Genomic DNA, 27,606 nt, shown 5'->3' with positions numbered 1-27,606 from the left:
ACCCTACAATGCCGTGTAAAGTTGGAAAAGATTTTTGGAAATTGTTTATTAACAAACATAGCCACTGCTGCAACGTTATTAGTAACCAAAATTTTTTAACAAAAATAAATGTGTAATTGTAAGCAGATGGAAATGCACAACTATGATTCATTCTGTTTGCAGTTGAACACTAAGAAAATATAGTACAATAGGCATCCATTCTATCACCGGTAATCTTTTTGTGCATTTGTCTTTCATCCCAAATCATGTCATTTTTGTCATCCAACTGAAAACTGCAATTAACAGTAGGCCTTTCCTATGTAACAGGGACAGCAATATGAAACAGGGACAGCAATATGTAACAGGGACAGCTGCTCACCTGACAAAAGTTAATGTAAATATAATAATGCCCTGGGAGGACTGACTTGGGAGTAAGCCCTGCGTATGTTAAGATTTTTATTAAAGTTTTATCATAATACGGTAAGATATAGAAAACTAATGGAAATAATAATTTTTAAAAACAGCTACAAAAAAGGAAAAAAAGAAACAGAAAGAAGCCGGGAGAAAGGAAATACTGTAGAATTAAAAGAAAAGGAGAGTAATTCCTATGGTACACAGCTGCCCTTATTGCCAAGTAAAGATGCGTCAGATCGTGGCCCACGTGAGCACATGGCCAACGGAAAGGCCACGGCCGCCTTTTAAACCTTCAAGGAAAACCCCCGCCTTCAAGACGCCCGAGACTGTCTCCTCCGCGGATACGTTCAAAGCGGTGCATGCTGGGCCTTGTAGTTTGGCGAAGGCAGCGCCCGGGTGCTTTCCGCTCCTACTGCTTCGTCAGGCTTCGCAAGGCGAACAATTAAAAGAAACAACAGCAAGAGCTCAAGAATTTGAAAATTCCCGCGGCGGCTGTGATTTGTTCTCGCGAGAGGTCAGCCTTCCTCCTCCCACACCCCCCCCCGCTCTCCTCCTGCTTGCCGGTGAGTGATTGCGGGTGGGGGGGGAGGAAGAGGACGACGACGGCGACGAGGCGGCTGCTGCTGCGCAGACAGATACCGAGCGAGAGCGCGCGCGGCGGCCGGCGACTGAGCAGGCCCAGCGCAGAGAGCCCGCCCGAGGAGGGGCGCACGTTCGCCGGCCTTCCCCAACCGCTGCGGCGGGTGCGAGAGAGAGAGAGAGAGAGATGTCGCCTTTCTGACGGGAGGCCGAGCGGCAAGGCGGCGGAGGCGGCGGCACCCGCCTGAGCAGCAGGTACCGCCCGCGAAGAGGGAGGCCGGCGGGCGGGTAGGCGGGCGGGCGGGCGGCGGACCAGGCTGGTAGGCCCTGTTTTGGGCCGGGCGGCCTGAGGCGGGCCACCCCCGGGCTGCTTATGTAAGCGTCTGCGGGTGGTGCACATGGCTCTGCCGGGCGCTTCAGGCGCCTGCCTTCCCCGGGGAAGCCTCCCTCGCACACGCCCAGCCTCGGAGGCTGACGGGGGCGAGGCCTCTCCTTCGCCCTTTGCCCTCCCGAGCGCGGGGACGCCGAGACGGCGCGTCGGGCTGGGGAAGGCAAGCAAGGCGGCAACTGCAGGCGGGGGGGGGGGGCGGCGTGCTGCTATCGAGCGCCTTAAGCGAGCGTGGCTGGACGGGGGCGGCGGCCTGAAGGGGCTCTTCCGCCCGACCGCTGCCCGCTGAGGCGAGGGGGCTCCCCGGTTCGTGTTCCGCTCGCGGTCCTGTCGCTTTGAACCTGCGCTCTTAAAACTACAACACGGCGAACATGTGACAGTTCGTGACAAACAACTGAAACGGTGGAGGAACAGCCATTTTTCCCCCCTCGAGGGCCATTGCGTCGAGTTATAATTTGCTTTCCGATTCCTGGTTCTGCAGGCTGGGTGGTTTTAATTTGAGGTGAGGGCACGTGGGCAGCCCGATTCTGGGTGCAAAGCGAGACTTGATTGCAAGGAAGCGTGCGTGCCATTGCAGGCCCTAATTACTTGGGAGTAAGTACTATTGAAATAACCCGGGCTTGGTTCTAACTCGGCATCATAGAATCATGATGTTATTGGGTTGGAATGGTGTGGTAGAATCCTGAGTCAGGGTGGATATCGCCTCTTAAGGCTGTAGGTTGGAGATGGCATTTATGAATGGGGACTAGAGAAAACCATCGTATGTTCTTTTGTTTCTTGAGTCTTAGCTAGTGTGCAAAAGTTGATCATTTTAGAGTTGAATGATAGAATGAGATCTAGATTTGAGAAGTGGCAGATGCTGATGGATCCCATAGACAACCAAATTGTATCAATGGATGGGTATAGGTGACTGGTATCTTGCTTTGAATTCAGTGTTTGATAAGAACCATACAGTACCAGAATACATTACGCAGAGAACTTCAGCCATCTTCATAAACAGTCTTCTCTTGTGAATGTTTGACTACAATGTAGATGTTGTTCAATATTGCCATGAAATCCATGTAACTTTTTAGTGCCTGTCTCTTGGTGTGTTTTAAAAACATGCATGCTGTATTTGGCAGGACTATAGAGAGGTTGGTGTAAAATAATACCCCAAATAATAAGCGTACTGGGTCCTTATTTTATTGTTTACTATCCTTGAGTTTACTGTAAAATCGGCTTTCATTGTTTCAGTTCAGACTTAACTCTGGTCAGGTGTAACTGTTGGGTCCTTGGTTGGGCTTATTGTGCATACTTCTAGATATGTTTGCTGATATAGTGGGAACAATACTGATTCTTGGTCCTAACAAAATAAACTGATACAACCTGTGTGTGACCTGGTAGATTCAGTGCCCACTTGGTTTTTTTCTACACTGGGCAAATACCTCTTTATTTTATTTTATTTTTTTTTATTTTACTAGGCTTCTTTTTAAAATTGTACTATTCTGCTCATATCTGCTGTACCTTTATTGCATGTATACAACTAAAATATAACTTGTTAGGTGCCCTGGAAACATTTTTATTTTTTAGAGTAGCCTATTAATCAAGGCTGGCGAACCTGTGGCCTGCCAAATGTTGCTGAACTACAACTCCCAACATCCTGGACCATTAGACCTTTGACTAGAACTGATGGAAGTTGGAGGATAAAAATGTCTGGAGGGCCACAAGTTCCTCACTTACAATTTTAATGTAAAATAAGTATTTCACTTCAACAAAGATATGTCCATAACTTCAAATGTTTCATCTGCATCAATCTGAAACAGCTTACTGTGTGTTTCAGTCAAATGTTTCCTTTAAGTTAGAAGGTGTGCAACATGTAGAATCCCGTTGTCTTGCAATACTTGTCCTGCTCATTAGCTGGATGAAATTGTGAATCAGTTCAATATGGAGTGAACACTATGACCACCCTACATGAACTTCCTGTATAAATGTGTTCCTCATCCCGCTTGTTTTTCTTCTGTACCAGCACTTGGATCTCTGCTTATGACTCATTTAGGGAAGTGCAATAACCCAGTGGAAAAGAACCTAAGGTATCTTTAATGACTAGGTCTCCTGTTCTTTTAAAGTTGCAAATAAAAATGATTTATATTGTCAGGCATTCCTGAGTTGAGCTTTCTTATCTCCTAGAAGATGTTGTAGTAAACATATTTGAAAGCATGGCAGCTGAAGAGTTTGAGTCTGTAAGCCAGAAAATGTCTTACCAGTTTGAAGTTTTTACTATTGGAAATCATCATTGTTCAGTTGTGGTAGTTAGTGTTCATTATAGGTTGCGGGAGAAAGCAAGGGAGATTATTATTATTATTATTATTATTACTACTATAATTAAATTTGTATACCACCCTATACTTGTGGTTGTTAGGATCGTTCACAAGATAAAAACACAAAATACATAATCAAAATAAAAACAAAACCAACCCAATAACCCTTCCCCTCCCCCAAGGGCATTGAATGTTAATCAGACAAAGGCCTGATTAAGGAGGAGCATTTTTTCCTGGTGCCGAAAGGTGTATAATGAAGGCACCTGGTGAACCTTCCTGGATTGGAGTTGAAGGATGAAACTGGGGGTGTGATTTTGGAACCTGTAAGGTAGTCATCTATTTCTACCCTTAGCTGGCATTGAAATATATTCTATTTTATTTATCATTTATTAAATACGTATGGCTCCGTATCAGTAAATATTCCCTGGGTAGTTTACAATTATGACAATATTTTTAAAAATACTAATTTTGATCAACAAAAAGCAATAAGATAGCAAATACTTTCCTTTATAGGAGACAGCGTAAGTGGTATGCCACTCAAATTAAAACCATGATAAGCCACAGCAGCTTGAAGTCAATTTTAAAATGCAATTAAGAAGCTTGGTTGAAAAAAAAGGTGTTGACCTTGCATTGAAAAGACCATAGAGAATGTCCCAGCCAAGCTACTTTGGAGAGACTATTCTGTAAAAGGGTACCACTGCCCTCTGCCTGGTAACCACTTACCTCACTTCACTTGGTGGGTGCACCTGCAGCAGAGCCTGAAGGGGATTTAGGCATATGCAGGAAGAGGCAATATCTCAAGTGACCTTGCCTGAAGCTGTTTAGGGCTTTATGGATTAAAATCAGCATTGGTAGAACTCTTCTAAAATCAAATGTCCAGTCCCAGTAATTTGAACTACCTTCAGTTTCTGTACCATTTTTAAAGGCAGCCCCACATAGAATACAGTGTACCTTGGGTTAAGTACTTAATTCGTTCCGGAGGTCTGTTCTTAACCTGAAGCACCACTTTAGCTAATGGGGCCTCCCACTGCTGCCACGCCACCGGAGCACGATTTCTGTTCTCATTCTGAAGCAAACTTCTTAACCCGAGGTACCCTTTCTGGGTTAACGGAGTCTGTAACCTGAAGCGTCTGTAATCTGAAGCGTATGTAACCCGAGGTAGCACTGTACACTGCAATAGTCTTACACACAGCGTGATTGGAATCAAAATAGATGTAAAAATATCCTGGGGTGGGGAAGCAGAAAATTGATTTTAAAAGAATGGACAATTAATTTATACAGTAGATGCCTCATGGACCCCATTGCAATGTGAATAGAAAAGCAACCAGCCCTAATGCCACAGATTTCATGATTTTTCTGGGCATTCATCAAATTTAACTCCCTACTGCAACTCTAAAATATTTTGAAACAACTAAGTAGCTGCTAAAGGAGAACAACTTATTCAGAACTGAAGAGTGAGATATAAATGCCTTAAATAAAAATAGAAAAATAGTGAACGTTTAACTGTTTCAGAAGGTGGTAGCCTGAAGTCAGAAATTTGTGCAAGCCACAAATGAGTGATCTATCAGTCTGCTGGATGGTGGTCTTCAGGATAAAAATCCTACTCTTTAACATTGAATAGCTGTTCAAATGCAAGTCAATCTAAAAATGGAAGGGGAAATCCTGATTTGCTTCCATAAGCAGAGTTAGAGAGGAATAGATCTATATTAGATGTACATTCCTTCCAAGTAGAGATCCTCTAAACATTGGTCATTTAGGGGTCCTGTGTAACTGAGAAGGAAGTCCTGCAAAGTTAAGTAGTCTTTATGCTCAAGTAAATGTATATAAAATCAAGTGTTCAAAATTTGCCAGGCGCATTTTGCACATGGGTATAGGCCGTTTGTGACCAAGTGAAGATGCCCAGGAGCAAGGATGGTCCACCACTTGGAGGTGCATGCCTGGGGATCCTTGGATCTTGACTGTTTTCACACACTAGGAACACATCCTGTAGAATTCTGTTATATTTTTGCACAATCAGAATGAATTTCAGGAACCAAAAAGTCATATTGAAAAATTCAACTTTTGAGCTGTCTGGCCCCAAAATGGCAACTAGGTATTCTGTTTTGGCAAGTAACCCTGGTTTAGGGAGCAATTTGGCACCTAGCTTATATATCTGAGTGTCTAACACTGATAAAATTGTAGCCTTCAGCTGCATCCACATCATACATTGAAAACACATGGCTTTCCACTAAAAGCCTGGAAACTCTAGTTTACCGCTCACAGAGCTACAATTTGTAGTACTCTTTACAAACAACAGATCCCAGGATTCTTTGGGGGAAGCCATGTGCTTTAAGGTGTGGGTGTGACTTTACTAACATTTCCCTTTCCCTACAGACCAAAAATGTACCCTTAGTGTGCTCAGAAGCAGAACTACCTATCTAGATAACTCATTTGATTAGTAAACACAGATGTAGACAGAGTGTACATGGCTTTTAAAGAAAATTGAGAGATTAGCTTTTTGTGCTTTCCTGTTAAGGAAAACATTGTAAAGAAAAGTTATTTTTAAAAATCCAATTCTTGTTCCATTTGCCATGTTTGATGCTTGTACTGATGCACTTCACATGCTGTGGAAAAAGGATACAAAACAGTGGAAAAGTGACTGGTAATGTTGTCTTTCCTATTGTCCTTGCCATTGGCAACATACTTTCAGAATATTGTTTTGTTTTTGAATTAGTTTCTGAATATCTTGGTACATTTTTAATTATCATATCCTTTAGTTGTACAAAGGTATTCCAGCTGTTCCAAAAGCAGCAGGGTGCTTGGCAGGCCTTGAGCTTTAATATTCTCCACTGCTTGGTAGCCTTTTTGTAAACTTCAGATTAATAGTAGTTTGCTTAAAATAAAAAAGCCTTTGCTATCCATATTGAGTTGTTGTTGTTTTAAAAACTACAAAATTTATGACACATTGAATGATATTGAATGTCTCCATTTGTACGGCACATATTTTTTTAAACTAAATGGCATGTTGCTCCTACAGATAATATAATGTTAACTAGAAAACAGAGACTTAGAAGAAATGTATCTTGGCTTTTGGAAGGAGGAGGAATAATTGGGCTATGCAGATTTGGCGCTCACTGAAACTTACAACAATGTCCTCCTTAACTTTGGTGGTGGAGAATTGAGGGCATAGACCCCAGGGTCTAATCTGGTAAAGGCAAATGCCCGTTGAGGACATTCTGTAAAATTAGCAGTCACGGTGAGCTCAATGAAACTATTCAGTCTGTTTTCACTAGAGCACATCAGATCCTGCTATGCACCTGTGCCGGAACACTTGCAAAACTTGGCATGTGTAAATAATTCTCTTGTAGATCTAATGAGTCTCTAGTCTTAAATTGAGTTTAAAAAGAATACTGAGATTGCAGGTTAGATTCACACATAATACACACACACCATTATAAGTGTGATAAGTCTTTTCACTCTCTGTAAAGGAAATGTTCCTATGTTGCTGGATGGTGCTAGTGCTCACATTCAGGATCTAATTGGCTATAATGTTTGAGGTGCCAAGAAACTTATCTGCTAACCAGGTCTGTTCCTGGACTTGCAAATGTTGAGTGATGATCCACATTTTGTATGTTTGGGCTATGTTTCCATGTTTTGCTCAACTTGCTTATTGCACAACTTGTGACCTTCCAGACCAAAAGCTTATTAAGAGCTTGATGAACTCTTTAAAAAAGTTTTATCAAGGTTTACAAAATAGTGAAACATAATCCCATTTTGTTTTTGAAGAAGCAGCATGCAACAATATATTAAGCAGTTAAAGTGGAACAAATACTAAACAATAAAGTTGCAGAGCTTTCATAGACTAAGAATATTTTAATTGCCAGAAAAAGCAGTTAATAGATTCTGGCAACCAAGTACTGCTGCTCTATAAATATGTGTGCATCCAGATTTAATACCTTTCAGGGGAACAAAAAGGGATATCTAGCCAGCTTCTAGGGCAGGACAAAGAGGGGCTATTAACTTCCACATCTTGAACCTATGTAATACAGATCAGACTCTTCAGCAGCTTGAGAGTAGGTTGCCTGTAGAAGATATAATTCTAGATTTGGACTGCACTAAAGTTCTTTTTTGACTTAAGAAAGTTCCTTTGGTAAGACTTTGGCTGAAAAATTGCAAGTCACAAATCCATTGAGCTATCTGCTACCTGCCCTTGGAATTGTGTGTGCAAGTGTGTGCAAATACTTCAGGAAGAGTACATCAATAGGATATGTACTTTTTCTAGAAAAATGCAAATAATGGCGTATTTTTAAGTGAAGTTGCACTATATAAGTATTTAATATCAGCAGTGTGCAACAAATACAATAAAAACCATATAAAACAAAAATCACAGATTAACTGTAGCAGAAATATTTTTTTCTTTGGCAGCATAGAGAATTTTTCAGCAAATGCTTAAAAATGAATACAGAAGAGGCCTGCTAAATCTCTATTGGCAGAGTATTCCACAATATTAGACCAATAACACTGAAAGCTCTGTTTCATGTTGTCATCAGATGAGTCTCAACAACTCAAGGGACAACCAGCAACACTCCTATAGATGCTCTCAGTAATTGAACTAGGATATTAGGGTTCAGCTGGTCCCTAATGTACTCTGTACTTATGTTGCTGCTTCCAGCAGCAATTCAAATATTTAATGCCAAAGTTGTCCCTAAATTATTATATGGATGCGAAGTATGGACTACAGCAATATCAGGTAACTTGGATCACCCACTTCATATGTTTCTGAGATCTCTTTCCGGCGTCCCGAGATGTGTCTCAGGTGCAGCCCTACGACTCGAGTTCGCCCAGCCTTCAATTGTTAGACGAGCATGGAGTCGAGCCATTTCCTACACCTTCCACCTATTAGCATCGGATGCTCGAATTAAAGGTGGCTTTTCCAATCTGATCCTAAGAGATATTCATAATTCCCCTTGGAAAACTACAATTAACCTCAAATTCCGCTCTCTTCTCAATTTGAATTGTAAAACTGTTCTTAACTTAGAGTGTATCAGCCCGGTGGCCCTACCCCCAATTAAAAAGAAACTACAGCAACTTGACTTCTCTAACACAGCTTCTTGTGCAAGAGGACCGTGTTCAGGCCTAGCCCTAGCTATTCCACCCCCTGAAGGGATCCCTCTATACTGCTTCACAATTTTTTCGGAGGCTAAGCGAAGGGCCTTTACCTGTGCCCGTCTCAACTGTTTTCCTACAGCAGTTCTGTCGGGTCGTTATTCCAGAGTTCCCATCGCAAACAGAACATGCTCCTGTAATGACACGGCCCTGGAGACTATGGAACATGTAATGCTCTTCTGTCCCAACTGGACAGATGAAAGATCTCGGTTTTTAACTCCCCTCGTGAATAAGCTCCATCTCCCAATCCAGCCTTGGATAGTGTCCCTCTTTTTGCAGGAATCTGATTGTTGGATTACCGAGATGACAGCTAACTTCCTGCTTAGTGTGATGAAGAGGAAAGCGGCACTAACTTCTTCCTTAACACCACAGCTGCAGTCGATACGCCGCACAACCGAACGAAGTTCCAAGTAGCCTTATTGTACAAGGACAATCGAGTTAGGACTAATCTGAGGAGCTGAAGGACCCTTCAACGGTCCTCCTCCAGCCTCAGCAGTTTTTGTTTTTTCTCTCTTTCTTTAAGTATTCGCCCAGGACGATATCTACCTCTACCTCCCCACCCCCATTTTATGTTGTTATTTTAATGTATATTATGCTATGGCCACTCGGCTAATGCAATAAATCTATTATTATTATGTTGCTTATTAATTAATACAAGAATCTTAAACCTAGCTTGGCAGCAGATCAGCCAGTTCAGATGTTTTAACATTGGAGTTGCGTGTTGTTGGCTAACTGATCCTATCAATAGCCTAGCAGCCACATTCTGCACAGCCTGGAGGTTCCAGACCAGGCTCAAGCGCAAACACACATAGAGTGCATTACATTAGTTTAGTTTTGAGATTATCAGCAGCATCTGGTCTACAGTGGTCATACTATCCCTGTCCAGGAATGGTCATAACTAGCGAACAGACAAAGCTGGTAGAAGGCACTCCTAGCCACAGTAGTACACTTAATACTGTATCACAGACCAGCAGCAGCCTGGTAACTAGTTCTGTGTCATACCTAGATCTACTAGTAGGGATGTATGAATATGCCTTAATCCATTCCAGTACTCATTCATGCATTCATCAGCTGTTCTTTGTTGTGTGGGACGTGGGTGGTGCTGTGGTCTAAACCACTTATCCTCTTCTGCAGGGGTCTTCAAACTTTTTAAACGGGGCTGGTTCACTGTCCCTCAGACACTGTTGGCCAGACTATACTGTAGTTGGAAAAAAATATGAACAAATTCCTATAGCACACTGTACATATTTTGTTTGTAGTGCACAAAAACAGGAAAAACATTACAATATTTAAAATGAAGAACAATTTTAATCAACATAAACTTATAAGTATTTCAATAGGAAGTATGGGCCTGATGTTGGCTAATGAGATGGTCAATATCCGGTTCCATATTTGTCACTGCTAGTCATAGCAAGTGATGCAAGTGTTCACCAGTTAGTCTGGATCTTGTTGGAGATTTCAGATGTTTCATTCGGGAAAAAGTCTGTTCACAGACATAGGTGCTTCCAAAGATGGTTGCAATTTTGAGTGCATGGTTCCTGAGGTTAAGAAATGTCTCAGAGGGGAGAGATGCATAGAAATTAGTGAGGCTGCTTGATTTGAATGTGTCTCATTGCGGGTTGTGGGGAATAAATGCGGAGGGTGAAAACCACAGACCTTGAGCTCCTGGGAGAAAAAATGTGGGATGGAAATTCAGTAACTGTTTTGTCCCGCTTCTGGGGTGGGGGGTTGGATGAACCCATGCCCATTTTTTCCCCCAAAGCCTGCGTCCATGTGGGCTCCTCTTGGATGGCAGGCAGACGTTTACTCGTGAGCAACCTGATGCCAAAGGGGATTCCTCGTGAGCAAGCACACCTTGGATCGCAGCCCAGCCCCCAAGCACTTTTCCCAGGACAAAAACTCCCTAGGATGATGGCGGCCATCTTTTTCCTTGGATGCGATCCCCAGCGGCCCCAAGGGGGGCTTCATTGCAAGTAAGCCCCAGAGCCCTGCGTTCCTTGTGAGTGACCTCCTTCCCCTGCCCTCTGCTCGTAGCTCACCATCCGTGTGGAGGCTGCCACAGGAGATGGAGGGCGAGCCTGGCCAGAGGAGGCGGCGGCTGGGGCTGCCGAGCTGGGCTGCAAGGACAACAACGGCCGGGGCTGGATCAGGCAGCGCGCCACGGCGGCGGACCACAGGGCACAAGCGAACAGCATGGTGGCTGGGGATCGAGGGAGGCGGACACACGTGGGGAGGGACAGGCCGGATGGCAAGGCAGGGCAGGGCCAGGAGGGGAAAATCCTGACCTGCCTCTTTCCCTCCCGCCTGCTCTGCTTAAAGGCATCGCGGCACAAGCTCTCCAAAGCGTGTTGAGTCTCCTCCTCAATGGCTTTGCAGCAGGTTCTGCAGCGGCTGGGTGTGCCAGATTTAGGACCCTGGCAGGCTGCATTCGGCCTGCGAACCTTAGTTGAGAACCCCTGCTCTTGGGCTTGCCTATGGAAGGGTTGGCAATTCAAATCCATGTGATGTGGTGAACTTCCGTTTCTCTGTCCCAGCTTCTGCCAACCTAGCAGTTCAAAAGCGTATCAGTGCAAGTAGATAAATACGTACCGATGTGATGGGACAGTAAACAGCATTTCCGTGTGCTCCGGCTTCCGTCATGGTGTTATGTTGCGCCAGAAGCAGTTTAGTCATGCTGCTCACATGATCCAGAAAGCTGTCTTTGGACAAATGCCGGCTCTTTCAGCCTGAAAAGCGAGATGAGCGCCACACCCCATAGTTGCCTTTGACTGGACTTAGCTGTCCAGGGGTCCTTTAATTTTTACCTTGCCTTTGTTATGCTGCAATTGGTTTATTTTACACAAGTATATTTCATTTTGTTGTCTGTTGATGTAGAAGTATACATAATCTTTTATGTATATCACAGAGCTTGATGGATGTGCATTTGTAGATATTTACAACTCTTCCCTTCCCTATGTGTTTGACTTCAAAATTAATGACTTTTCAGAGGGGTATCCCTATTTATTATTTGTAGCAAGAACAAATTCTTGTGGCAGCTTAAAGACAAGGTGAATGAAGTAGATGATGGGCCATCACAAAGCCACCTATTGCTGCAAGCCTACCCGTGTCTACTTGGCAGTAATTCCAATTGAATTCAATGGGGATTCCCCCCGGAAAGCGGGGTTGGGCTTGCAGCCTTGCTAACTTGATTTTACAGTTCGGCATAAATTTAGTTCTGGCTCCCCCTCACCCAGACATCAGGGAGTGATAGTTTAGTACCCTGTTGATATTTTGCTCTTTCTTTTCTAGGTTATATGAATTCCTGTGGGTATATTAAACATTTAACAGGCACTCCAGTACCAGTGTAATGCCCCTTTTATAAACCATTTTTGTAATGCAGCTCTTTATTTCATAAATGCACATTTTATACAGAAATTTGTTCTATGTGTATCTGCTGAAACCCTGCCTAAACTAATGTATGTTTCAGAATGTTCTCAGTAAGCATGATTTTGTTTTACAGCTTGGTATCCTCAGACTTCAACTGAGGAACAGGCACAAAGTCAACAGTTAACAAAAGAGGTCACTTTTTCATGTGAAAATAACAATAATGATTTATTCCTTCTATCGGTCTTTGAAATTCACAGTAGGAAGCAGATTAAGGCTGCAATCATAGCTCCACTTAGCAGAGGAAGAGCTCCATTGAATTCAATGGGATTTACTTATGAGTAGACATGATTTAAAGAATGCAGCTTCCACACAGTCAATGAATAATATTTTAGAAAAAAAGTGAAGCAACGAGGCCACTGTCAGGATAGCAGTATTTCTATGCCAATGAATATGTAAACAATGTGTATTTACATACAATGTGCACATATTTTTTTAAAAAGTTGTTGTAGGAGAACTAAAGTGATGAGAAATCATAGCAAATGTCCTTCCATCTTTTCTCTCTCTCCCCCAGCTTACTTTGTTTCTTGCTGTAACTTTGCAAGTCAAAATGGTATTTAAAAAACCCCCTGTGGTTATAAAAAGCGGTGGGAAACCATCTTAATTGTTGTTCTTGCTCTAGTTTCCCCATCTTTTCCCTCCTCCCAAATCAGTATCAGTAAGGGACGCGGGTGGTGCTAGGGTCTAAACCACTGAGCCTTTTGGGCTTGCCGATCAGAAGGTCGGCGGTTTGAATCGCCACGATGGGGTGAGCTCCTGTTGCTAAATCTCAGCTCCTGTCAACCTAGCAGTTCGAAAGCACACCAAAAAGTGCAAGTAGATAAATAGGTACCGCTCCGGCGGGAAGGTAAATGGCGTTTCTGTGTGCTGCTCTGGTTTTGCCAGTAGTGGCTTAGTCATGTTGGCCACATGACCCGGAAAAACTGTCTGCGGACAAACACCAGCTCCCTTGGCCTGTAAAGTGAGATGAGCGCCGCAACTCCAGAGTCGTCTGCGACTGAACTTAACTGTCAGGGGTCCTTTACCTTTACCTTTTTAAGGTTGTGTGTGCTACCTGTGTGTCTTACACATTCAGTGTTCGGCATAGGCAATGACATATTGAAGCTGTTGACATTTATTTTAATGAACCTTAGTAATACTAGTGATTAATAAACTTGATTCTTGGCTACCGATGAAAGTTTACAATTTGTGGGAAATGTGTTTGTTACATAAGATATACTTTGGAATCAGGTATAGATCCATTACTATTGACTCTCATCTGTAATCCCTGCAGATTACCATCTTCTAAAGTTAAGGGTGATATCTAATGCTAAGTCAGTTAAATCATTTGATTTCAGTGGGTCTCCTCTGAGTGTGAGTAACATTGGTTATCCCCTATGATTAATATCCTTTACTTCCTCTAGGCTTTGCTAGAAAATTCTGGTATTTACAGATAAGGATAATTGAAAAGGAGTAAATTACGCAGAAAAAGCAATTATTTTGACTGCAGAATTTGAGTTCCCTTAGACCATGAGTATTGTAGTAGCTGTAATAACTTACTGGAACAGTCTGCTTGCTGAATAAACTTCCTATTGTGTCTCTACAGTGAAGCATGCGAGACCTAACAGCTCACGTAACCAGCAGCCTGCTGCAATTTCCAGAAGTGACTATACAAGCTCTTGGGGAAGATGAAATAATGATAGATTCGGTACTTCATGGGAAATTCACTGGAGGTAAAACTTTGAGAATTCATTTCTTATCTGTTAGGAACATTAAATGTATGTTCTAATGTATAAATGCATAGTCAGTAATATGATCACTAGAGCAAAGAAGAATGCCCTTGACTGGGGAAAACAAATTGGGTCCATGTAGGGAACAGTTTATCAGAACCCACAATGAAGACACTGAGCAGTTGGTCATCAGTGTGAGTCCAAATGCAGGAACTGAATTTAATGTTGCAGCAGTTCTGTCTTCATAGACACTGAAGCTAAATTCTGCCAGGATGGAGTTGCTAATGGTTGTTAGATATTGCCCATTCACAGCAGGGTCATGATGCCCATGAAGAGAGAAATACACTGCTTGGAACAGCAATTTTGTCCTGCTCTGATGCTAGATTCCTAGGTGGTAGCAATGGGCTAAGGGACACTTTTTTACTAGCTTGGGTAGATGCACCAGCTGATTTCCTTTCATATATAACACATGCGACAGTAACTTCTCATTAGTTTCTATAAAATGTCCAGTCTTGGCCTGCTGTTGAACATTGGAAGCTTCAGCTAATACAGAGTGCAGCAACCAAACAAACCAAACTCATGTGAAGAGGAGAACAAACCACTCCTATCCTGGATTATTTGCATTGGTTCATCTTAAGGTGACAAGTTTCCTGCAATGCAGGAATCTTTTGCCCAATGTGGGGCTCAAACCCACGAGTCTCATGCTCTCCCGACTGAGATGTTAAATGCAGTAATCTTCAGAAAAATCCATATTGTACCTCAGAAGAGATAAACTGTAGTTAAGGCGGCTTGGCTGTTCACTGAAGTTTTCAGTATGAAGGGTTTTCATTGACTGAAAGTATATGCACTTGCCAGGAGTAGATCTAGAATCAGAACTCATTTTCTCCCCTTTAATATTCATTGGCATTGTGTTTCCCATATACCTGAGTCAATATAAGCATGGAACTGAGTTTTTGTGTCCAGGCAAAAGACATTTGTTTCTAAGTTTTTGCTTGTAATTTGGCCCCTTTCTTATTTTTAGTCCCATTGTCCTCTTTAACTTCAGGGCTAGTACAGTGGTCCCCTGGGAAGCAACTGTGCTTGTGTGCAGTGTTGCATATATTTTTGTAAATATGCATGGATGTTTCTCTGCAGAGTGTCCCAACTCTTTGGAAATGCTGTCATAGGTAGTAAGATGGAAACTGGCTAGGTATGCTTGTATTACAGTTTCTTGTGTTATTCAGGAACATGTATCAAAAAACATTTGAATAGCTATATATATCTATATCTATATCTATATATCTATACAAAGATGCATAATAATAATAATAATAATAATAATAATAATAAATTGTATATACCTTTCATCCGCAGATGCAATGTATGCATTATTTTTCACTATGTTTATTAGGAAAGATAATTTTCTTCTACAGCCCTTCTTTCCAGATCGTAGGTTTACAATAATGCCTCCACATTTTTCCTGTTACTTATGTATATTTCTTCTGTTTTTTTCTAGGACGAAGTGGACTGGCCTGCTTGGCTTGTGGGCCTCAGCTTGAGGTAGTAAACCCAGTCACTGGAGAACGGCTGTCTGCATACCATTTTAGTGGAGTGACTGAACAGCCTCCCACTATCCTTGCAGTGAAAGAGTTTTCCTGGCAAAAAAGAACTGGACTACTAATTGGCTTGGAAGAAGCAGAAGGGAGTGTTCTGTGTTTGTATGACCTTGGAATATCAAGAGTTGTCAAAGCAGTTGTTCTTCCTGGAAGGGTACATACATGGCTTTAAATATAAAAATCAAGAGTTTTGCTTTGTTGTATACTTTAGATATTATTTATATTTTATTTCTTGCTGTTGGCATCAAACCAAATTCTCCCTTACATATTAGTGATACCCTTTAAAACTGAAATCCAGGTCTTATCTTCACAGTGATTAGACAAACTCCCCCTTTTCTCAGCAAGTGAAAGGCAGTTTAAGATCCTTTAATAGGATTTGTGAAATCAATTGCATGAGTGTAGTAGTACCAAGGATGAGGACATTAAGCAGGCCAAGTGCTTAGTGAAACTGGAAATGCAGCTCTTGGTGGAACATAGTTTTGAGGCAGATGAAATAAGAGGAGGCAGGTGCTTTGCAGAAGTAGGGAGGCAAAAATGTTGTTAAAAAGTGTGTGGACACTCCTGGGATCTTTGTATTGATGGGCATTCTCTGCTGTATGTTCTCTTCACAGAAGACAAAAGTGCTTTTGTGTGTGAAGCCAACCATTTGCCACTTTGGCATCTTGAACTTATTTTTCAGTCAGTTGGAAAGAGTTCAGATTTGTTTTGGGTTTATTTTCTGCCGCTCTAACTTTCCGATTACCTATCAATCATATTGAAAACTGGGATGGCACAACTGATAAACACAAAAAAGAGGAAGAAGTTAGTAGAACTGTAGCTTATTTTAAGATCATTGTACTTTGGAAAATTCCTTCCTTGTGGTCACATTTTTAACAACAATTCTCAGTGAACAAGAGTTATATCACATATCTTGGATGTGAGAAATGTTAAAAACATGCCCCTAAAGGAGTTTTATGAAAAGCATTGGGCATATGATAAACTATTTCCGGTATCTGGAGTGTTCCTTGCTTCTTTTTTGCCTATCAACAGTAGTATTGTCAGAATAGTGAGTTGCATCCATTCTGATGTCAGCACAGCAATCTGTCACGCTTGGGAATTATTTCCCATTGCTGCTGCTACATTCCATTGTAGACCCTGAAAAGACTGTACTTATGGTCAGGGGGGCTATCTGCAAAAACATGGAATGGGTTGTGGGGACTGCTGGAGGAGGAAAGAATCACCCAGAATGGAACACAGCCTTATACTTGAATTGGGGGTGATTCTCCCATCTTCTAAAGGAAGAACTGTAGCTCAGTAGTATAGCATCTGCTTTGGATGCAGAAGGTCCCAGGTTCATTCTCTTGACATGTCCAGATAGGATTGGAGATAACCCTGTCTGAAACCCTGGGGTGTTGCTTCCAGTCAGCATAGGCAATACTAAACTGTTTGGATGCTTTGTATTACTTTGTATTAAGGAACTTCCTAAGTTCATAGCAACTCTCATGCTTTCCCTAAGGAGAGGTTCTTTGGGACGCTGCTTTGCGGTGTGGATAGGCATTGAAAAATTCCCGAGCATGAGACTTCCTCATAGTTGTACTAGGTTGGATGCAACCCAGTATATCCTTGGTACTGCATTGCTTTATTTGCATGGCCTGTTCAAAATGAGAATGCTGTCTATTGCCCTGGGTTTGGGATTACCTGCATAAGCAATGTTCTCTTAACTTATGCCACAGGTAAAATATCTTATATGCACTGTTTTCTATATACTTAGTTTAGATAATATTTGGGTTCAGAGACCAAAGTAAAAATTTATGAGCTGAGAAGCATTAACGTATGGCAATGGAAAACAAAATTCAAATGGTGAGCTGTTCTCTGGTGTATATTTGGTCATCTGCAGTCCAAATTTGTATTAAACCTGATCATAAAATATTTGGCATTCTTGGCTCTTGAGCTTCTAGAACAAATATATTTAGGTCAGTTGTGTCCATAGTGTTGATGCTGAAGGCTTGGAGCCTGGAACTTCCCGTTGCAGATAGTAAGCAAACATCTGCAGGCACATGGTATTTTCCATTTCCACAGCCACTTACAAGAGAGTCATGGTTGTGTATCTCTAATCTGCAAAAATGTGCCGTGCTTCATTTTGATATTACATGAATTTTGTTTGTGATTTCTCCTGAATTCTCTGAACTGCAAGCCATACTTTGAGTGGCATATCAAAGTTCTTTCGAGATTTTTCTGGAGCAAATTTCTTTTAAGCTCATTATTCAAATGTATGTTGAAGGAAATCAGTATAAATTTAAGGACTGGGAAGGTGTTAATAAAGAGTATTCAGAGAGGTTTTAAAAATATGAAGCCAAATAGTCAAATGGGGTGAATTCTTATCTCCAGGCACATCCAACGATTTTTGATTTGAGGCTTGGGAAGAATTGATAAAGTCAGAGTGGAAACTTGTAAATTTATTGATTACAGTAACCTGTTTTAACCTTCTTGTGGAATGGAAGTAAATATCTTTTGGCGGCAATCTCTAGGCCCGAGTGCTCAGAATTTTAGCTATATTCTTTGTCAATAATAATTTTCAGACTTTTTGCTTGATCCTAAGCATTTGTGTCATCATCATTCTGTGACTCTAATTATACTCTTAATGCATGGTTCAGTGGGCTGCAATATTTTATAATGACCTGATCTACTCAATATCCTAAAAGAATCCGTTTCTAGTGCTTGCTGCTGTCACTTGAAATCTGTCATATCTCCAGCATTTGTCAGGTCTTAAAATGCTGGAGAACACCAGTGAGTATGAAATGTACTTTTCTGCTGAATAACCTTAAATAATAGGTCAGTATTACTTTGAGGATACATTTTCTTTGTGGCTGTATAATGTTCTCGCCTGAATCCAAGTAATTCTCAAATAGTGTTTTGTTGGGATGGGATCTTGCATGCAAGGACATGGAGATCTTACTTTCAAATATGAGATCTCTGCACTTTTTCTACAATGAGCCAGAGACACGGTCTTAATCCCACTTGAGGGCCTCTGAATAATCTTAATAAAATAGAATAAAGGCTACAGTTCTCACAAGTGTAAAAATGTTTATTCTGGTCATTTATGTTCCTTGGTTTTATCTTTTAAAGCAGCAGTTGTGTGTAAAGGCTTTTAAATAGAAATGTTTCTGTGAAGAAATGTCCAAGCTTTTATGCAGAGTTCTGTGCTCCATCATCAGGAAGCCTTTATTTTTTAAGGGAGGGGGGTTAATTCAGGTCTTCAAAGACAAGCAGAGTCCAGATAGTGTTGAATTTGTGAGGCATTTCAATGAGCAATTGTGTTCTGTCCAAAAAGAGTTCTCTGTAGCACAATGGCTTGTGTTTTAACAGTGCATCAAATCTCATTAGCTTCAAAAATTATTTGGAACTCAGGAAAACTTTCTTTCCTTTGAAGACAGCTTTTCTTCTGCTAACTGAAAAGGTGCATATAATAGTTCAGACAATAACCTAGGATGGTAAAATAGTCTCATAGCACGAATACCTTTTAAAAGTTGGCCAGAGTTAAAAGCTTTTAAAAATTTAGTACTTAATATAACTACTTACCTGACCAATAACACATTTTTATTGAAAAACTAAAAAACTTATTTAAATTGTTTTCCAGGACTTATTAATGTATCTGTGGCTGAAGTTGCATCCCCTGCTTGACATGAGAGATGGAACAATTCAATAATACCCAGTTACTGGGCAAAAATCCTTAGTATGAATAACAAAAAGAGCCAGTGTAGTGTAGTGTAGTGGTTAGGGTGTTAGACTAGGACCTGGGAGGCCAGGTTTCAGATCCCTGGTTGGTCATGAAGCTCACTGGGTGACCTTCGACCAATCACTGTCTCTCAGCACAGGGTGGTTGTGGGAATAAAATTGGGAGAGCAAGAACCATGTTCGCTGCCTTGAACTCCTTGGAGGAAAGGTGGGGTATAAATGTAATAAAATAGGGGGAGGGGAAATAAACTTAATAATTCTGGGAATGCCAAATATGGATGGAGCCATGACCAAATCCTTATACCTGGGATTGCAATGCTGGGTAGTAGAGCTGGACTAAATACAAAAACTAAATGGAATTCATGTTGCTTACCTTGCAATTTGTCAAATATCTTAAGTAATACTCAGTTTTTTCCTAGGTTACTGCCATTGAACCCATAATTAACCATGGAGGAGCCAGCTTGACAACGCAGCACTTGCACCAGAGTCTCAGGTGGCTGTTCGGTGTGGCTGCTGTGGTTACAGATGTTGGGCATGTCCTCCTGATTGATCTATGTCTGGATGACTTATCATGTAGCCAGAATGAAATAGAGGCATCTGGTAAATTCAATTAATATTTCCTTGTAATATTGCTTGATTATTGAAAAACAAGAGTTAAGTTTCCTAGATAGTGACCTGATTTTCACACAATCCATGGTATGTCCAGCCAAAGCAGTTACTTTGAATGTCCGAATTCAGCCAATCAATCTAAATATAGTCGGTTTTCTGGCACCAGATTGTGATGTTAAGTTATGTTTTGTTGTTGGCTTGCAAACCATGAATTATTTAAACCATAATTTTGTATAATATCCAGATCCAGCAATCTTGCTTAACTTTCATTTGTTTGGCGATCTTGCTCCAGATGTTTGCCAAGCTGCAGAGACACTGGGGGTGGGGGGAGCCAAGCTTTGGAGAAGCAATACATGACTAGTTTTTTAATATGTGAGATGACTTTTGGATTGCTTAAATAATGGTTAAAACATACCATGCCTTAGCATCTGATCACAATGTGTGTGCCATTTCACATATTTTAGTAAATACAACTTCCAGTGATAAGTGGGCTAGGAAGTACAGTATGCCTGTATTGCTAGAGTTCAGTCTCTGCTGATCTACAATAGGATGGCTGGCTTTGATCTGTCAACCTATAAAGTGCATATCCTTTTGGGCTATAGAAAACCTGAGGTTTTGGTAATTTCACTGTAGTTGCCATAGATGGTGGGGCAGAACAGTAGGTTCACTGTATCAGTTCTCTAGGCTGGATGTTTGGACGAATGGATTTAGGCTTTCAGTTTTGTCTGCAGTAGAATAGTCAAGTCAGACTACAACTGACTTGAAGTTCATCTAAAGCATGTATAACCTTTGTTGGCACTGAAAGCACCTGGGAATCTTCTTTTGCATTCATGGGGAGGAGTTGCCACAAATTTTGTTTGGCTTACTAAGCAAAACACTTTTTGCTGCTGCTGAAACCTCTGCCAAAATTAGGGGACACAATACAGTGACCTCCTTGTTTTTTCAAGAACCTAGCTAAAAGGACAAAGTTTATTTTGGGATAGTTATATTGTGAACCTTCAGTTTGTGGTATGTGCTTATTCAGATATTGGAGTAGGAAACAGTGTATTGATTGATGTGACAAATTATCAAAAACTGACCGTATATTAAGAAAAACTAACTAGAGGTGTGCATCCAGAGTTAGACTATATATAATAATGGCTGGATCTTCAATTTGAAATATATGGAAAAACAAATGAACTAATGAATAAATGCAGTTCTGCCAAATGAAAAACAAAATAAATAATACAGTAAGAATGAAAACTAATGGGATAAGAAACTTTTTACATGTACATTCCTCAATTGAACTGTGTAGTGGCTGCTTGACACTTTGAACCAACATTTTAAAGGCTAGCTACTTTAAAGCATGGCTTTGTGTTTGTGTTGCATACTTTCATATACAGATCTAGAAGTCATCACTGGAATCCCTCCTGAAATCCCCCAAATAAGGGAAGCTATAACAAGAAAAGGTCGCCATCTTTGTTTCCAGTTATTGAACCCATCAGGAACTCCTGTGACTACTCTTTCATACATACACAGGAGCAACCAGTTAGTTGTGGGGTTTTCTGATGGATATCTCTCACTGTGGAATATGAAAAGTCTGAAGAAAGAGTGAGTATATGTATCTGAAAAGTATTGGATTATGGAATAAAGTACATCAGTTAGATGCATATTCAATACAAAACAAAAAGTGGTTAAATTACTAAATGCACAACAATCTACGGATTTACACAGTTTTATCCACCTACCTTTCTCCTCTACCCATTTAGATACCACTCCCAGTTAGAAGGCGGTAGAATTCCTGTGTACACTGTTACTTTTCAAGAACCTGAAAATGATCCTCGCAATTGTTGTTACTTGTGGGCTGTTCAGTCAACACAAGAAAGGTAGGTATAGGCATACTGACAAATTTAGAAAATAGTAGCTGGCTATTGTCAAGATAATAAATTGTCTTAACTTGTTTTGCTTGCATGGTTTTGCTTATTCCTGCACGGTCAATCTTGTTCTACGTTCTAGTACCTAATCTTCTGGTCAGAATGAAATCATTTACCAAAGCCTTCTGTAGCAAGTGTAAGGAACTTTTAATGCTTGAGAGCTGCATTGTCTCTTGACCCAACCATCTGGGGGGCTGCTTGCCAACAGTAAAAAGGTACCCCTGCCCGTACGGGCCAGTCGTGTCCGACTTTAGGGTTGTGTGCTCATCTCGCTCTAGAGGCCATGAGCCGGCGCCGTCCAAAGACACTTCCGGGTCACGTGGCCAGCGTGACGAGGCTGCTCTGGCAAGCCAGCACCAGCGCAGCACACGGAAACGCTGTTTACCTTCCCGCTATAAAGCGGTACCTATTTATCTACTTGCACTTAAGAGTGCTTTTGAACTGCTAGGTGGGCAGGAGCTGGGACCGAACGACGGGAGCTCACCCCGCCGCGGGGATTCGAACCGCCGACCATACGATCGGCAAGTCCTAGGAACTGAGGATTTACCCACAGCACCACCCGTGTCCCGTCTTGCCAACAGTAACAGAGGCCAAAATAAGAGTGGGTGTGATAATCTCACTCTCCTGCAATCAAGAGCTCACACAGTACAGATTCTCACTGCTTCCTTCTCCAAGCTTTTAAAAAGTGGGATGGTCTTTATGGAGACTACAGCAGGAAAGGGAAGAGTTAACCTTTCCATTTGCACCAGTAAAAAGCTGTTTTCAAAGTTAGTTGCAGTATTGGGGGCTGTTTTTGCCAGGTGGTCACAGTACACAGAGGGGTTAAACCCACCCCTAGCTATGAGATAGACCCCCATGTCACAGGTAGGCTTGAAAAAAACATTTGTATGGCTTCAGGGGTTGTAGCCAGCCCCACAGGTCTCTGTTCCCCACCCATGTTCTGTAATAACTATTTTCAAAGCAGAAGTAAATTGAAATACAAGTCCAGAATTAAGGTCTTGGTAAGAAAAGCTAGGGAACTTCCATGGTAAGATTCATTTGTTTGACTTCTGCCTGTGAAATATGATAAAATAATTTGATGGTGATTGAAAGGAATAATTATTTTAGAAACTGGATTTAAAATGTTTAGCTATATCTGTGAATCTTGCAGAAAATATTTAGAAGCATTTAATAAAGAATGATTCATCATAGTTACTGAGAACCTGTATACTAGGAAAGTTGGATTTGTTACAAATAGAACACTACAGTCTTTGTGGAATGTTTTAGGCACTATTTTAGATTTTAAGTGTTCCAGTGATAATATGCCTGATTCTTGATTGCTATGGGGATGTAAAAGTGCCTGCAGATCTCTCTTGCATGCAAGGGTTTTCCATCAGTTCAGTGGAATGAATCTCTGTGATTAACGAAATGTCCGTACAGATTAGACAGGACTATTTCTATGCACATGTCACAGAGGCCATGCCAATATAGGCATGTCACGAGCAAACAAATTCTGTTAAAGCTTACTAAAGTTTACTGTGATAAAAAAAGGTTTATTTTCAGGTTGGTTATGGTTATATAACAGTACTTAGTTGGTTACATAACAATACTTAGTTTAATAACTTGCTTGCAAATGGTTCTGTTGCTTTAAAGAGGTGTCTGTAGACTTGCTGTTGTTTCTACCTCTGTACTAAACCACTATCCAATTACCTCTACTCCATTTAAACTGCAGGTTGTTTTAGAGGACTTTTAAAATTTGTCTAATCAGAGTTCTCTTTGCTACAGTTGCATAACAAAGTTTTTCAGAAGTTTTTCTGGTCAGAGACATGGCATTTCTTCTGGTTTAAAGCATAACATTAAGAAGTATTTATTATATAGCAGCTGTGTTTTAAAATATTCTATAGTAACTATATTAAGTAGTACTACCTGACAAATAACAAAGGTGCCTAGGTTTTATACTAAACTCTTAACTTGTTTCTTTCTAGTGAAGGGGATATTGTTAGTTTACATCTACTGCAGTTGGCTTTCAGTGACAGAAGGCGTTTGGCATCAGGACAAATCATGTATGAGGTAAAGTATTTGTATATACTAAAATTCAATACTGCTTTACTTGAACTGGTGTTCTCTAAAACTACAACTGGGTTCTAAATATGTAGTCCACCTGTAATCTTGCTAATAGGGAATACTTTAGATTTTAAGATTTTACTCCATTCATCTCAGAGATTAGATAGTATTTATTACTGTACTACAGATGTACAAATATGTAGAGATGTCCTAATGGCACTGATAAAATTGATGTAATCAGTTTAGTTTCAGAGAGAGAGAGAGAGAGAGAGATGTGTGTTTCAGAAGACATTTCCTCAGCTTTTAATTCTTAAATGTTCACTACATTTGCTCTTTATTAATCCAATTAACAAATCTGGAGTGTGCTTGTATCACTGAGTTTGCATTCTTAAAAAATGAAATGATAAAATCAAACTTGTATGCACAATAATATAATGCAATTGGCTTTAAAATAGGTGTAAATTAGCTTTCTTTCCTGCCACCCATTGTCAGTGCTCCTGGCATTGAATCTATAAGAAGCCAAATATGTGGAAAATAATCCTTAGGATACTACCTGAAGGTTTATGTAGTCAGTTAGACTACATGAAATGAAGCTCATGGCACTAGCCAAAGACTTTTCTTTTGGTGAACAGCTTCCAGACTTGAGGCACCCGTGAAGAACAAACACGTGGAAGCAGTTTCAGTGATCTCTTTATAGTGATTTGAATTGTCTGTAACAATGCTTCATATAAATGATCAACTTGTCCTGCATTCAAAAGTCATTACTTCTATTCTAATTTGTTTGAGGCTCAGGTACTGTCATAAAAAGCCAAAACAAATTCCTGGATTTATCTACTTGTGTTTTGAGCAGGTATTTTTATTGCCTGTCACTCACTGATTGTATGAGTTCTGAGTTTTGTTTTTTAACAGTGCCCCAAGCGTTCTGGCTAGCTTAAAAAGAACTTTCATGCTTGTGTTTTATTTCTTCCCCCGGGCTTAATTCCTCAGATGCTTCCTAGTTTGTCATGTGCTTCGACATCCTGTCATTATAAAGTGATTTTTTTCTTGGGTTTGCATCTTTTAATATTGCTTTAATTTAAACATAATACTGTTATATTCATATACTACAGCTCAAGCACAGTTTGCCTAACAAATTGACATGAATTCATATGGTCTGTTGAAACCTCACAGAAAGGTCTAACTTTGATTAAGTATTGCTTCAGACTTGATACTTATAAGAATATATAGCAAATTTCACTGAGTGAAATTCCGGTGTTGTTCATACTAGGAATACTAGGAATAGACACTATTTATTTCAGTGGGTGGATTCTGAATGACTAATATTGGCTGTCACAAACTGTTTCTATTTCATGGAATGCTGCAGTGTGTACCTTTATTATAACAGGTATGTTTTACAGGATATGAGAACTTATACAAACAGAGCTCCACTTTCTGAGACAGGATATTTTTGTCCCTAAAGCAACTCTGAACATCAACTTTTTATTTAAAATACCCACATAGGATAGCTTTCCTGGATAACTTTTTCATTGTTGAAATGCTCCTGCAGGCTATTCTCATAATTAAATATGCTTCTTGTGCTTGGTGGAACCAGTTTTGTCTTTGACATCCTTTCAAAAAATGTGAAAATTGTCAACATGTATAACCGAAGCAAAAAGACTGCTACTGGCATCAGTCATTCCCTCCTTTTTGTGCACTTTACCTTATATTACCCTCACTCTTCTGTGTCATAATTGGGATATTAATTTTAAGCATTCCTTTTTTATTAAAGCAGAATTTCTTAATATCTTGCTAACCTGTAGACTGCACATTGTCTTAATGTGATTACTTCCCTCCCCCTCAGGGTTTAGAATACTGTGAAGAAAGGTACAGCCTAGACCTCACAGGTGGAGTTTTCTCTTTAAGAGGGCAGACTAGCAACACCAAATTGATCGGTTGTCAAACAGTAGAGAAATTTCGAAGCCATGTTGACAGAGAAGATGGTATTAATGAAGGTTGGTACAGCAAGTATTAAAAAACTTACCATTAGAACTAAGAATGAGAACATGCTGTGTAAAAACCTCCTAATTCTTCATTGAGTATTCTGTGATAAATAACATTTTGGTTAATAATTTCAGTGCTGTATCAACAAATAATGATAAAGTAAAGGTTTCTGAACTGCTGCTCTTCAGATGTATTTGTGTAATTGGTAGCTTCCACCACTTTTATAGCAGTACCATCTCTTTCTTCCTCCTAGTCATATCACCTGATACAAGTGTATCAATCTTCAGCTGGCAAGTAAACACATATGGTCAAGGCAATCCATCTACCTATTTAGGTATATTTGACATAAATCGCTGGTATCATGCTCAAATGCCAGATTCATTAAGGTAAGAAATGGCAGCTTCTCTTCATAGATTTTCAGAAATAATATCTAGTATGTTAACAGCTTGTCTAACTATTTTTTTGGTCTGCTTTCTCAAGGCCTGGGGAATTTCTACACAATTGCCCCTATTTTGCATTATGGTCCCTGGATGCTGTAGTGAGCATGACTTCTCCACATCACATTCTGGATGTCTTGGTACATGAGCGAAGCTTAAGTCGTGGTGTACCTCCTTCGTATCCTCCACCTGAACAATTTTTTAACCCAAGCACCTACAACTTTGGTATGTGTACCATCAATTACTTCTACAGGAACATGTTCAGTAAGACATTCAAAGATGAAATTTGTATTCTGTGTATCATTTCTAGCATTTAGGACTGCTACTGCTTGAAGGGAATGTCTAGATGATTTGTTAGGCAAAAAATGCACAGCCCTTGCTCTATTGCAGGCGGTCCAAATGTCAGTTTGAGGGGAAAGCATTTTTTCTTCATTTCGTTTTTGGTATTTTTAAGGTAGAAAAATCCAGTTCTTTACCCAGCTAACAACACATTGCTGCACTTTCATATGGAATTGGTTGTTCTTGTGTCACAGGGAACTTATTGGTTGTTACCAATAATATCATTGGTGGAAAAAGTGAACTCTTCTATATAGTGGCTGTATAACTTTTTATGTTTTTTTCATATTGTGAACTGCACTAGTATTTTATACCTTTCCCTGCACTATTTTAGAAAAGGCATTCATGTAGTCTGTATGTAGGCAAATGGGAGAAGTGAGATAGTTGAACATGCAATCAGACTTAAGGAGGGGCCTTACTGAACATGAGCTGTGCCTGCCTCTGTTCTGCATATAATAAGCAGAGGTCCTTACGTAGTTGAGCACTTCTGCTCCAAAGTTCAACACCCTTTCAGTCTCTCACCCAGCATGTAGGCTGCAAGCACATCTGCACATTTCTAACAAATCTATCTACAAAATAGTTAATCTGTATTGCTCTGGGTCTCTTGCACAATTGGTGTCATAAATCATATCTAGAGAAAAGCTTGGAAGTTTTCAGAATAGGAAGCAAATAAGGAACTTGTCATACCTTTCAGCTAATTGAGCATTATACCTATTTAATGTTGCTGGTAGCAATATAATCTAATGAAATTCTCTATTCTTTAGATGCCACTTGTTTGCTGAACACTGGGGTTGTTCATGTCACTTGCACAGGATTTCAAAAGGATGTAAGTTTTAATTCTCTGTTGCTCTCATTATGATGTTTTCCTGTTCACATTTTTGCTAATTTTGGCAGCCGTCAGCATATAACATTTGGTAGAAGTTCTACCATGGCAGTTTTATTCTAATGTGTCTGAGAATGTTCACCGAAAGCAAGCAAAGGCCTTCCCAATCAAAAGTCAGATTGTGATTACCTGATCGTACTATACACTTTTATCAGAAGCATT

General features: G+C 40.4%; 1 protein-coding gene across 3 annotated transcripts in view; it reads left to right on the top strand.

Moving 5' to 3' along the window:
- The first annotated feature begins 425 nt into the window (after window positions 1-425).
- Window positions 426-27,606, top strand: part of AHCTF1 (AT-hook containing transcription factor 1) — a 53,388-nt gene continuing 26,207 nt past the window's right edge. Inside the window, exons 1-11 of one of the 3 annotated variants that reach the window (XM_080997594.1) lie at window positions 426-1,227; window positions 13,811-13,937; window positions 15,430-15,683; window positions 19,663-19,843; window positions 21,235-21,442; window positions 21,601-21,717; window positions 23,730-23,814; window positions 25,649-25,799; window positions 26,042-26,174; window positions 26,269-26,450; window positions 27,326-27,387. In XM_080997594.1, coding sequence (XP_080853720.1) covers window positions 13,817-13,937; window positions 15,430-15,683; window positions 19,663-19,843; window positions 21,235-21,442; window positions 21,601-21,717; window positions 23,730-23,814; window positions 25,649-25,799; window positions 26,042-26,174; window positions 26,269-26,450; window positions 27,326-27,387 — 1,494 coding nt within the window. In that variant the 5' untranslated portion in view covers window positions 426-1,227; window positions 13,811-13,816. Of the gene's footprint in view, window positions 1,228-1,702; window positions 1,863-13,810; window positions 13,938-15,429; window positions 15,684-19,662; window positions 19,844-21,234; window positions 21,443-21,600; window positions 21,718-23,729; window positions 23,815-25,648; window positions 25,800-26,041; window positions 26,175-26,268; window positions 26,451-27,325; window positions 27,388-27,606 lie in introns of those variants that run through there. The other 2 variants (XM_080997592.1, XM_080997593.1) reach the window with 2 other exon arrangements.

Source organism: Podarcis pityusensis (assembly GCF_964106645.2).
Source record: "Podarcis pityusensis genome assembly, chromosome: 3".
NCBI lineage: Eukaryota > Metazoa > Chordata > Lepidosauria > Squamata > Lacertidae > Podarcis > Podarcis pityusensis.
Note: the sequence above shows the minus strand (reverse complement) of the source record. Positions and strands in the feature narration are given on the sequence as shown.